Here is a 12,922-nt window from a genome sequence, read left to right as displayed (position 1 = left end):
GTAAAGAATATGTCAGACCATATGCCCGATATGGGGCTTCACAGGGCTACCACTGCAGACCCCCATCCCAGCAGTGTTGCAGAGCCTTCAATGCCCAAAGCAGCCCTGACATCTAACAACCAAAGCTGCCTGTCTCTGCAGGTGTCACAGCAAGTGACAAAACAGCTCTGCTCCTGGCACTAAAGGGTAAGTAACCAGCAGGATGCAGCAGCAGCATACACTGGCAGAAAACCCCCAGTCACTGGACCACCTGCGCAAATTCCTACTGCCACAACCCCAGATTCAGCACTGCAACCTACCTCCACAGCCAGACAGCCTAGTTCTTGTTCGAGTGGTCCCTGTGGTGTCGGTGAGTCATCATGCTGGCAGTATGGAAGCTTTTCTGAGCAGTGCCTCACTGTGGTGCACATGCACAGCAGGAGTCCTTGTCTGCTAGCTGCTTGCTGTGTGTGTGCAGTGCAGCACCCCCCTGTTCTTCCTCCTCCATCTTCAGTGGCAGATGGATCTATACAGTGCTCTTCTTTCTGTCTGGAAAAACAACTGAAGACTTTGCCTTTCCTTATCTGTTCACCTCACCAATTCTCCCCCATTCTTGCCTTGCTAACCCTTACCTCTAGTTAAAACACAACAAACAAAAAAAACCTAACCCTAAAAAAACACTCGACTCACCTTTGTTTCTTTTGTTTTTGGAGGCATCAGCAAATTCAAAATGCTAGGCTCCTGCAGTTTAAAAAATGTGCAGATTGTAGGGAGCCAATGCTAGCTTCAGATGGGTACGTCCCCTGTATCAAATGCCTGGGAGAGACACGTACCACCCAAAAATGCCAACGTTGCCTCAAAATTATGACAAGGTTCAGGAGGTATCGAGAGCTCAGACTGAAAATGCTGATGCTTGAAAAGTCCCCACAGCCACCAGACATGAAAAAGCCATCACAGCAAGGTTCTTGTGAACTGTCCCAGGGGAGTCGGAAAAGAGGTAACTCCTCTCTGATTGGTCAAGCCCCAAAGAAACGGGCTTCCCCAATGGGATCTTTGTCAGCCATCCTGAATACTTCAAGGACTGTGAAAGCCATAGATATGGCACAGGGTAAAACTGGCCAATTGGCCCCACTGAAAAAGACCAGCTCCACACATTTACTTGCTCTAAATCACCACTTGGCACCGAAGCTGATATGGCCTGATATGCCACTTCCATCAGCACTGGCACAGGCCTTGGCACTGATGCATTTAATGGCACCAGCCCCAGCACCAAAACATATCTCAACTCCAAAGCACACAGTGGCCCTGGGGCAGGGCTTGACACCAGTGTGCCTCCCGGCACTGGCTACAAAATCTTCTTCATCTTAGCCCATCACTAAATGTGCCTTGCACCTGCTCTTGGCACTGACACACTCCCTTACATTGGAGGAATTGTGTATCTTATCAGTTCTACATTCCCCTCTCTTCAGCACTGATACCTCACCTCCTCTGTCTATTGCTTCAGGAACTTTTTTCCTACACCCTCTTCTACCCATAGAGATGCTGAATCTGACAGAATCAGTAGATTCTCATCACAGCATTCTTCTCCAACCTACTCCAAACCAAAGAAGAAATCAGAAAGAGAAGATGGTGATGGATTGGACATGCCATTAGAAAATCACCAATATCACAAGGCAAGCCTTAAGTTGGAACCCACAAGGAAAAAGGAAAAGAGGGAGCCCAAGCAAGGCCTGACACAGAGACCTGAAGGCAGACACTAAAAGGATGGGATACATCTGGTCAGAACTATAAAAGATCGTCCAGGACAAGGGACTCTGGCAAATGATTGCCAATAGCCTATGTAGGCATGGAAGAGGCTTACTGCTACTACTCCAAACCCATATGGGAACCACTCAAGCTACCAATACAACAACATATACAGCAGCCACGCTGGTACAACCATCTATGGCCATACCCATCACCACCACACCCACCTCAATGGCCTTAGGATCCCTGGGCTGTGTATCAATACCCAACCACACAAACTCCAGCTCGCTCCTCAGAACCAACACCCAGAGTGCACCAGCTACCCACTTCGCTGTCCCATCTGATGATGAACCAATTGAGGAATAGACAACTTAGCTCATTTGGACAATGAAGATGCAGAGCAACCTGGAAACTCCTCCTCCTCCCTAGACAAGGCAGTTATTCCATTCACTGTCACTCACATGCACAACATCAAGCAATTCCAGAAATTGTTCAAGCATGTGGCAGTCTCCCTGTAGCATCCACTGAAGGAAATACAAGAGAAACAATATTGTTTGCTATGCAACTTACAGCCAGTCCAGTTGTCCAAGATTGCGGTGTCAATTGATGAAGAAGGCTTCCAACACCATCTGGCAAACCCCCGCATCGATTGTTCCCATTCATAAGAGACTTGACAGGTAATACTTCATTCCATCCAAGAGCCTTGACTTCCTGGTCTCCAACCCTCAACCGAACTTGCTGGGGATGGACTCTGTCCATCGACAATCCAAATTGTTCCAGTTCAGATCCATTGCGGATAACTAAGATCAAAAGTGGTTTGACCTTTTCAGGCACAAAGTATATTCTTCTGCCACATTACTGCTGCAGGCTGCAAATTACATGGCCCTTCTAGTGGATTATGACTATATTAACTACTTCAGGCTTCAAGATCTCATGCCTCACTTGCCAGAGGGTAAAAAAGCTGAACTACAGTCTGTCCTCCAGGAGGATCACACAATTGCATGCACCTCCATACAGACTTCCATGGAGACTGTGGACACAGCAGCGTGAACTCCAGTGACTGCAATAGTCATGTGCAGACCTGCTTGAAATGATTAAAGAGCTACAGACCAAAGTGGAAGATCTCTCCTTCAAAAAGGCACAGTTATTCACAGCAAAGAGTAATGAAGTCCTTCACTGCATGAAGGTCTTGTAAACTACTGCATGTAGCCTTGGTATTTAAATGCTGCCAAATAAACGGAAGTGCTACACTCCATACCAGAGATCTAGGTATCCACCCTTCCAACGCAAGCCTCACTGACCATTCGACCAAAGATCCAGGCCTAACCTCCAGAATTGTAGATGAGCCACAAAACTGCACTAATCAGCAAACAAGCCTTCTGCTTCCAAGCCACAATTTTGAGGGTTTGGTTGAGGGCCTGAATGACCTCATTACACAGCATTATGGCCAGTTAAAACACCCCAACCTGGAATTCCTTCACTTCATGGCATAAAAACTCCATGGCTGGACCAGCTTGAGCTCCAGTCTTTGAGCTTGGTTAGGGAAGTTTTGCTGGGAAGCAGAAAATCAACTCATGCAACATACCTGGCAAATTGGAAGTCTTCCTCTATTTAGTCCCTTCATGCAGATACCTCATCACAACAGGTCTCCATTTCTGTTGACTACCCCCTGCATCTGAAATATCATGGGCTGGTGTGATGGGGTGGACTGGAGCACTTGGACAGCTCCGAAGGAAGCGCTGTGCTTTGACCCAGGTAAGGCCGAGGCCCAGTGTCTGGAGATTGGCCACAACCCTGGTGAAGGAGCTGACAGCATCCTGGATAGGGTGTGTCAGATCCCACCTTCAGGACTCAGAAGGCAGCAATCAAGACTGCGCAGAGTGCCCTCTGCCACAGAGGGACACCTGAGAGCAGGATGTGACCCTGTTTCAGCTGGCTATATCAGTCATCTCAGCCTTCCACTCTTACAGCTGGAAGATCACAAAAATCAGCAGGACTGCTACATGTTCTTCAGTACATTCTGTGTATTGTGTAAGCATTATGTCACATGACCTGCTTGCAGAGTTGACCCCATCTTTAGCGATACAGTCCTCCAAACTATCCTAAGCTGTTCACCTCAGCAACCACCTCTTTGATAGGTTTCTGCTTAGAAGTTTCCTACAATAGAGCACCTATAGAGACAAAACATCTCAAAGAACTCAAACTACGGTAAAATAAGTAATCCCTTTCTTAATAGGCAACAATAATCTGATCCTCCAGCACAAACAGAACTTAATAAGTCTTAACTAAAGGTGGTCATCTAACCACTGTACCTTTTTGCACTTGGGCTGCAGAAAACCTTTCCAATTTTCTTTGGAACGGGGCAGTGGGAAGCCCAGCCAATCAGCTACTAAATCATCTGCTACTCCTCAGTGCATCAGCTAAAAACCTTTTGTCCAACTAAATTTTTCTAATAATTAGTGCCACTTCTGTGGATGGTCTATGACATTATCTTTACTCTGCCAGACTGATCAAATTTACCAACACTAGCAACTTTTGTGGAAATCAAGATTTTTTGTATCAGTCAAGTTGCAATAGGTGATGCACAGAATAAACTCTGTGTAAGAAAGTAGGATTCTAAGGAATGAAATGTACACTTGAAGAGATACTTTATAGATTTTGTGTGATAGCAAAGGTGTCTTTTGTTGTTGCAAACTCCAGCAGAAGGAATGAATTCAAATCCTGTTGGAAATTAATTATGATTTTTCCCTTTCCCAGACAGTGAAGCATTTAAGAACATTAGAATTTAAACCATTTGTGATATTTATAAAGCCTCCATCACTTGAGCGTTTGAGAGATACTAGAAAAAATGCCAAGATTATTTCAAGTAAAGATGAAAAGGGGGCTGCAAAACCCTTTACAGTAAGTATGTTTATATGTAATAAGAACATGAGATGCAGTGAAGAGTTTTTTTAATTGTTTATCATGAAGATGAAGTTATTGAATACCTTTAGAATTTAATGGAACTTGTGTCTCAAAGCATTTAAGTGTGCATATGCGTATGTACACATACTATTTGGTTTTGTTCACTTTTGTGCCATAAGCCTCCTAGGTTGATTTAACTACATGATTCACTTCTGCATAGCTGCAGTGGCCTTCTTAGCTTCTTATTTCAGTTTATGCAGTCACAGCTCAGACAGGCAAAAAACTCATTTTAGAAGAAATAATGCTACTCTCGTTAGTATAATACTGTTCGGCTACAGCCACACAGCAAAGTTATTTTGCAATTACATACATTATTTTGAAATAACTTTGCTAGTGTATACACCATGCACATGCTATTTTGAAATAAATTTGAAATATTAAGCATGTTGTTTTGAATTTTGTAAACCTCATTGCAGGAGGAATTATGTCTATTTAGAAATAGGTGCTGTTAAGATACAGAATAGCACTATTTCGAAATAAGCCATAATTACGTCCAATGATGCTATTTTGAAATAGACACTATGGGAGCGTCTACACTTACATTCCTCTTTCAAAAGAGGTATGCAAATGCGAGAAACAAAAATGCAAATGAGGCATGAATTTGCATATTGACACCTCATTTGCATATTCTAATTTCAAAAGAGCTTCTTTCAAAAGAAGACAGCCAGTGTAGACGCTGCTCTCTTGAAAGTAAACCCATCTTCAAAAGAATCCTTCTCTCCTTTATTTAATAGGAAGAAGGATTCTTTTGAAGATGGGGTTCAGTTTTGAAAGAGCAGTGTCTACACTGGCTTTCTTCTTTCAAAAGAAGCTCTTTTGAAATTAGAATATGCAAATGAGGTGCCAGATATGCAAATTTATAACATATTTGCATTATTGATTTACCTCCTTTGCATACCTCTTTCGAAAGAGGAATGCAAGTGTAGACACACCCTAGGTGTCCAGGCATGCTATTTTGAAATGAATTCTTGTGTCTGTGTTATTTCGAAATAAGCTATTTCAGAATGGATTATTTGAAAATAATGCTGTTGTATAGATTCAGCCTTACAGTGTTAAGAAGAATCAAAGATATTTTCACGTTGGCATCAGAACTCTTTTTTATGAAGGTACACTGGGTTTTCTTTAATTTGTGTATTACTGTGACCCAGGAACCTCTGCACAGGGGGTGTATATCATTTTATAGGGATCCCCTTGGGTCAGAGATATGCATCTTAATGTTACCTAAGGGTGGCGTGTCAGATCTCTGCCAAGAGCCCATTATTTGCTATAGTTACTGCAAGGTGTATATCTGGACTGTGTTTAAGGAATTAGGCATCTGTACTTACAATTACGTTCTTAAGGTACCTGAACTAAGACAAGTCACCAGAAAGTGATAAACATATTCATTTCCTGTAGTGAGGATGAAATGCTTGTCTCTCTCTGGCTTGTCTGATGTGTATTGTCTGCTTCACCATGGAGGCTTATCTACACAGTGAACCAGTGCTAATCAAGAGATTGCAAAATAGAGAAGAAAGAGGCACATGAGAGAAAACAATCTGCTGGGGTATCTTTCTATGAGAAACAATAACAGATTGAACCAGGGCACAGGTGGCAGCATACATGCCCTTTACTCCTGGTGGAGGAGAGAAGAGACCAGAGGAGTAATTCACACTTTCTCCTCGTTCCCTGATAGTCAGGGACCAGGATGAAGAGCAAGCAGTGTCCTGGTGCACATGGCTGCTGTCCCTGCCTTCCCTACCCTCTCAAAATGGCACCCTTGAGGTTGGAAGACTGGGGGGGAGCGTTATTTCCAGTATTTCTATTAGCTATCTTTGGGCTCTCCACTCTTTGTTAAATACAGTAAACTGTTGAAATGTGCCCAGTTCGATTTGTGCTTAACTCGCATTAACGCGAGTTAAGCACAACTCAAAATCCCGCTCCCCCGAGCCCTGGCTCAACCTCACTGTCCCTACATGGCTCTGGTTCAACCCCCGCCCCAGCCCCGCTCACCACCTGTGTGGCTCCAGCTCTCCCCTCACCCCCGCGCCCGGCTTTGGCTCCAACTCCAGCTCACCACCCCTCACGTGCAGCTCCAGCTCAACACCCCCAGCTCCGGTTCAAATCCCCTGCATCCCAGCACACCACCCGCACATGGCTCTAGCTCAACACCCCCACCCCCACATGTGGCTCTGGCTCACCACCCTCACGCACAGCTCCAGTTCAAACCCCCACCCCGATTCAAACTCTGCACCCGCGGCCCCAGTTAAAAACCCCACAGCCCCAGTTCAACCACCCTCCCCAGCCCAGCTCACTACCCAAGTACAGCTCCAGCTCAACCCCCCACGCATGCCTCTAGCTCAACCCCCTCGTCCTGGCTCAGCTGCCTTCTGCTCATGCGACTCCGGCTCAACTCCACCCCCCAACCCCTGTAACCCTATCCCACCTCAGGCCTAATCCTCCTGCCTCCAGCTCAACTCAACCCCTCACCCCCATGGTCCCAACCCATTGCCAGGCTTAACCCTCCCCAACTGCCCCCCTCCAACCCCCGGATTTACCTTTCTAAAGGAGCTCCAGGTGCTCCTGCTGCTTCCCCAGCTGCAGAACATGCATTCCGCCAGGGAAAAAAAGCCGCCCCACAACTTACACGAAATTAGACTTATGTGAGGGTGCATGCAAATGCAACCCTCATGTAGTTCAAGGCACTACTGTATGCTTTTGCTTGTTTTCACCATAATCATATGTAAGTGCTGCATGTTAAGTGGAGCTGTGATCCCAGGTGCAACCGGTAAGCTGGTAGGCATACCATTCTTTTGGGAGCAGTAAATCTCTCAATTCTGAGTGCATCCAATGTATCAGGTGCTGGACACTCCTGGGGAATTCTCAGAGGTTCATGTGTTCATATCTCTAATATGCCAAGAGATATCAAAGCCCAGACAGAAGGCGGGGAGTACTTATATTTCTTGCTGCCAGTGCAGTCAGGGAGCTGACCCCCCTGAAGCACAGACAGGACTTCCACATACTGATATGTGATAGTTTTTTCCTCATCTGTGTGTAGAATAAATTTTGTTATGTGCACCACCAGTAGAAACGCATGCTGCTGCCTGTGGGTTCTCCACTAATCAGCTGGATGGCATTTGAATCTCTCCTGGATAGCTGCCGAAACGCTCAGCTTACAGGGAACATTGGTGAGGGATACCTTGAGAAGTGTCATAGTTATTACAATTTTTTTATATTTCTTTAGTTAAAAATATTTAAAAAAAAAAAAAAAAAAAAAAGCTCCACTTCTGTCAGTACAAGGAAAAATAGAAGCCATGTTACAGGTACATTTGAAATATAATTAAGGAATTGAAAACAACTGGAAGGAAGGAGAAGAGCAAAATAAAAATGAAACAAGAAACAAATGCAAAAGTCTTTTAAAAAAAAAAAACTCCAAACATGAGGTAATCATTCCATGAGATCCAAACTTTAATAAACTTTCTGAAATATGTAATGAATTCAGATTTAATAGACAATGCGATAAAGCTTATCACAAACTTTTATATTAGCACATTTTATTTATTCCAGTTTCGTTGATAAACATGTCTTTATATTTAATTTTCATGCAAAATTCTTGATGTGAAATTTAGTATTTGGTTGAAACAACTTTAATATGGTGCATTGCAATAATACAGTGCGTAATATGAAATACCAAAGTGGGCTTTTAGTGTATAAGAGTAATGCAGTTTTAAGTCTTTCCTCATTTTAGCATCACTTCATCTTAATTATGTAATCAATTGACTATTTAGGCGGTTCCTCAAAAAATTAATATAAACCTATCTGAACTAATTCTAACAAGAAAGATATGGGAAGTCAGTAGGAACTACCCTTTGGATACCACCAAGCTCCTACAAAGTAAAGTTCACGTTCTGATTAATACCTTGCTAATAGCAACCTGGGATTTAGGTAATGCAGTTATTAGTGCACCATTAATGTAAACACCTATAAACATTTTTCCTCTGGCATTTGTAGCACAAACATTTCTCTGTAATTATCAGTGAGTGGCTTATTGCACTGTTAGGAGGGAAAAGTGGGAAAGTATTGCCTTGTGAAGCTAAAGCTAGTTGTGAAAATATTCACAGAAAATTAACTTGAAATGGTGGTTTTTGAAAATTCTTGGTCAGTGGCACAATTCCCATCTACTGGGTTACCTTAAAATAAACTATGTAAAATTAAATAAAGCAGTCAATGAAGATTTGCATTTGGCACTGTTGTGAACTGATTCAGTTGTATTTTTGACTGACTTCTACTGCCTTTCTTAGGAAGAAGATTTTCAAGAAATGATTAAATCTGCACAGATGATGGAAAGCCAGTACGGCCATCTCTTTGACAAAGTTATAGTCAATGATGACCTAACCACAGCTTACAATGAGCTGAAAACAACCTTTGACAAATTGGAAACAGAGACATTTTGGGTTCCAGTCAGCTGGTTGCATTCATAAGACTATAAATAAGGAATAGAAATGGTTATAGTTCATAATCTCGTTAATAGAAGTCCATGGTTGGAACTCAGCTGCCATTTAATTGTTACGAAGGTTTTCTAATGTTGGGAAACTTAATATATAGTTAAGGACTTGGTGTAGTTGGAATGCGCATCTTCTTTTTCTGTATCTTGAGCAATCCTATTCAGAATTTGGGGACAGTAAGATTACACTGAATCAGATACAGTACACTGAGCTAGTCATGCACCCAATACTACTAAGAAGCTTGTTATTTACATATAAAATTCAAAATTGACTTTTATGAATGGAGGGGTAGCACAGATATTAATACTGGATTCTATGGTGGTCTCAAACATAGCTATGGCCTTATGAAGTTGCACATGAGCATTTGGAGTTTTTCAGTACTTTCAAGTAGGGACTTTAACAGAACTGAAACAATCAAAAGTTGTCAGAAGGGACATCAGAGTTTTAACTGGGATAAGTATCGAGGGATCATTTTACTTTAGTAGAAGCGTGAGCTTTATTTTATGTGTACAAAATTATCCTAGTGTTAATTTGTATTTTAATGTTTCACAGAGAAGTAAAGTATTCATTGGCTTACTTGTAAAATGTGTTGTAAAAGAGCTACAGTCTGCTGCTGCTACTAATCTGCTATAAGTATGCAGATCTTGAAACTCTTTGCATGCATGCTTTGTGATGCACCAACTTGGAATAGCTATCTGAAAAAGGGAAAATATATGTTATCTAAATGTATAAAATCTTTGTGGGTTAATTATCTGTAAAATCAGAAGCATATTGGCATAAATAGTTTGTAGAAGGAAGGGTTTGTGGGGTGGAGGTTGTTTGTTTTAACTTCAAATCATTTTCAGACATTTCTGTTGTCCTTCAAAGTACTTTAGCATATTAGAGATTTGCTGATGATTATTAGGGGAAACCTCTGACAGTTGAGAAGGCAGTTACAATGCACAAATTACTTTTACTAATAAATACCTAGCAATACTTGTTTTGAAACATAATGTAACATGTCAAAATGCATTGTTTTAGATTTGAAAGGTTTTCATTGAGTTTAAATTTATACGCTCCAAAGAAAGAAGAGAAAAATTATTCACCTGTGACACTGCCCGGATTCATTTGAAACCTCAGATAGTTCTCTGTGCAATAGAGTAAGCAAATAATTGTAAATCATGTATATTTAACAAAGGTAGCCTTGTATTTTTCTTGATTTACTGTTGGTGTGCAGCAAGAGAAAACACACATATTGAAAACGTAAAGCATGTGTATTGTGCAAGTGAATTTCTATTACAGGTACAGTGTGTAGATGAGCTTGCTAACTTAAATCATGACATCTGTAGCATAGGAAGGGGAGTTATTTTATTTTAATATGTAAAGAAAAACAATTTAGTGAAATGTATTTATGAAAGAGTTGAAAAAGGATACTAAGTTTTTGAATTTTTCATCTTTTTGATCATTTCTAATAAAACGTTACTAGGTGCCTGTAATTAGAAGCACCATTTATGTAAATTAAATCAACATTCCATGTAAATATTTTAGGTTAGCTGATTTGACTCATCAGCTCTTTACAGTTGTATCCTAAATTTATGTTTGGCATTGAGGTCATTGCATTTGGGTTAAAATCAGATGAAACAATTGAATTCAGCAACAAGATAAAAATAGGAGTTTTAAATGTTTGTACTGGAATTATTGACATATACCATATTGCACTATTGATACATACTCAGAATCATAGAATTCCAGAGCTGGAGAGGACCTCAGGAAATCATCTAGTCCAGCCCACCCTCCCTTCCCCGTAGTTGAGCAGTCCGATGCTAGTGTAATTTCAAAAATATCAGATTTCACTTCTTTCTGCTGGACTTATAGTTGTTTGTAACAACATCTGACTGATTAGGTTAATTGCATAAAAATCATAATCATAATGTGAGCTGTAGAAATGTTCTCAACTTTTTATTAGTCCAAATGTAATTATTTTTACTGGGGAATATTATTCAGCACATCGCTGGAGGCTTGCAACTGCAAGATGCCGAGTATCCTTGTTTCTTTTGCCAAAAGCAATACCTGAAGGGGCTCTGCACCTCTCAGGATCTGGTCCTTTTATGTCAAGAGAGGGTCATTCTTCTGAAACAGTTTGCTAACACTGCTAGTAAACTGTAGCAGCTTAGATCACTATTGTATTATATCTTTTAAATAAGGGAACTATTCTGCCCTTAGGGAAACAGATAATACTGTACATGGTCTGAAAACTGTTAGAAACAGAGTGGCCCTGGCTGCTCTTTAGGCTTGTTTCTGGAGCTGTGGTGTCCTTTTGAAATAATTTTTAAAATATATTCTCATGTTGATGGGGTCTAGAAGAGCCTCATCTAGTATGTTTACTCTGTGGGATGATAGACGGAAAGCTCCCCAATGCTTTGTTCCTTTTCCAGAGAGACTTGCTTTCTGATCCTCTGTTTGGCAATGGCAATAATTTATACATGGTGACTGCATACGTATTTTCTGCTAAGAGATTAATTTCTTAATTGTACTGGTGGTAAGAGAACAAGGGAAAATGAAACCATGTATGTACACAGCAAATGAAAGAAATAAAGTATGTGGGAATCTTTATGCTCCTAGAAATAAAGTGTGTAATGAGTTACTGGAAAGGAGAATGGGATAGCCCATTCCAGTAAATACCACTTTAAAAACTAGCATTACTGCAGTGTGTGCTCATCAAGAAAATAGAGGTCAATGGTCTCTGTGAGGCTATCATGTATGATCCTAGATCAAGACAGAAAATATTTTAATGTGACAGTTTTATTAACTGGACAAGAGCATGCCCATTTTACTGATATACAAACTCACTTGTTGATAAACTTCCTTTGTTATGACAAAAATTATGTATTGTGTGTTTCTGACTTTTATGGATAGATGTGAGAATACATCTTACATATTGTGAATATTCAAATTGAGCTGTTTATTTTTTAAATAATTGAATGTTTTTACATGCAAGTACCGATATTTGTATTGTATTTTTGCTGTTTTGCCACAGTACAACAAATGTTAACATTTTATACTATTGTATCCAGCTCTATACTTGAAGTTGCCATCAATTCATTCATTGATGTCATGCCTGAAATGTAATTTTACTTTCTTATGCAGAACAATAAATTATCAATATAATTTATCAGTGAAGCTATTTTTAAAAACCCTGAACAAGACAGTTTACTGTGTAACTCATAAGAATGACTAAAGTGCTAAAACATGTATTGAGTGAACTCTCTTACAGCTCTTCATTCTAAGTGCAACCATTAAAACAGTAGGTTTTAAATGAATACCACTGGAAAGAGGATTGAAACTCTTTATTTATCGTTGTTGTTTACATTTTCTCTGAACAGACCCCCTCCTTTTCCTGTCCCAAAAATTAACTCTCCTCTTTCAGACAGTAAAAGTGGTGGGGAGTGCAGCATAAGGACATTGGGCCAAAGGCAGAGGTGGTATGACAGGTGTGATACAGAGAAAATGCACACCAGCACAAAGGCTACGTATATGCATGCCCCTTCTGAACATGTCAAAAAAATTGGGAAGAAGGGTACTTTCAAAATCGGGGTTTCCTGTCAAAGGAACCCCATCTATATGTCTAGTGTGCAATTTGAAAGCAGCACTTTTGATGCACTGGGTGGCTGTCATTATGCAAGCAAGGCACTGAATAATCATATCAGCACCTCATTAGCATTTTTGACCGGCTTCATTTGCGTGTCCCTTCCAAAAGGGAGGGGCATGTCTAA

The 12,922-nt window shown here is 40.9% G+C and overlaps 1 protein-coding gene across 2 annotated transcripts in view; it reads left to right on the top strand.

The window, feature by feature from the left end:
* The window catches only part of MPP7 (MAGUK p55 scaffold protein 7), a 407,772-nt gene extending 395,342 nt beyond the window's left edge, over positions 1–12,430 (top strand). For both annotated transcript variants that reach the window (XM_074984915.1, XM_074984916.1), the window contains 2 exons: positions 4,483–4,626; positions 8,967–12,430. In XM_074984915.1, coding sequence (XP_074841016.1) covers positions 4,483–4,626; positions 8,967–9,146 — 324 coding nt within the window. In that variant the 3' untranslated portion in view covers positions 9,147–12,430. The remainder of the gene's footprint in view (positions 1–4,482; positions 4,627–8,966) is intronic.
* The last annotated feature ends 492 nt before the right edge of the window (positions 12,431–12,922 follow it).

Source organism: Carettochelys insculpta, chromosome 2 (assembly GCF_033958435.1).
Source record: "Carettochelys insculpta isolate YL-2023 chromosome 2, ASM3395843v1, whole genome shotgun sequence".
In the NCBI taxonomy this organism is placed as follows: domain Eukaryota; kingdom Metazoa; phylum Chordata; order Testudines; family Carettochelyidae; genus Carettochelys; species Carettochelys insculpta.
The sequence above is the reverse complement of the archived record's forward strand: the minus strand, read 5'-3'. Positions and strand labels throughout refer to the sequence as shown.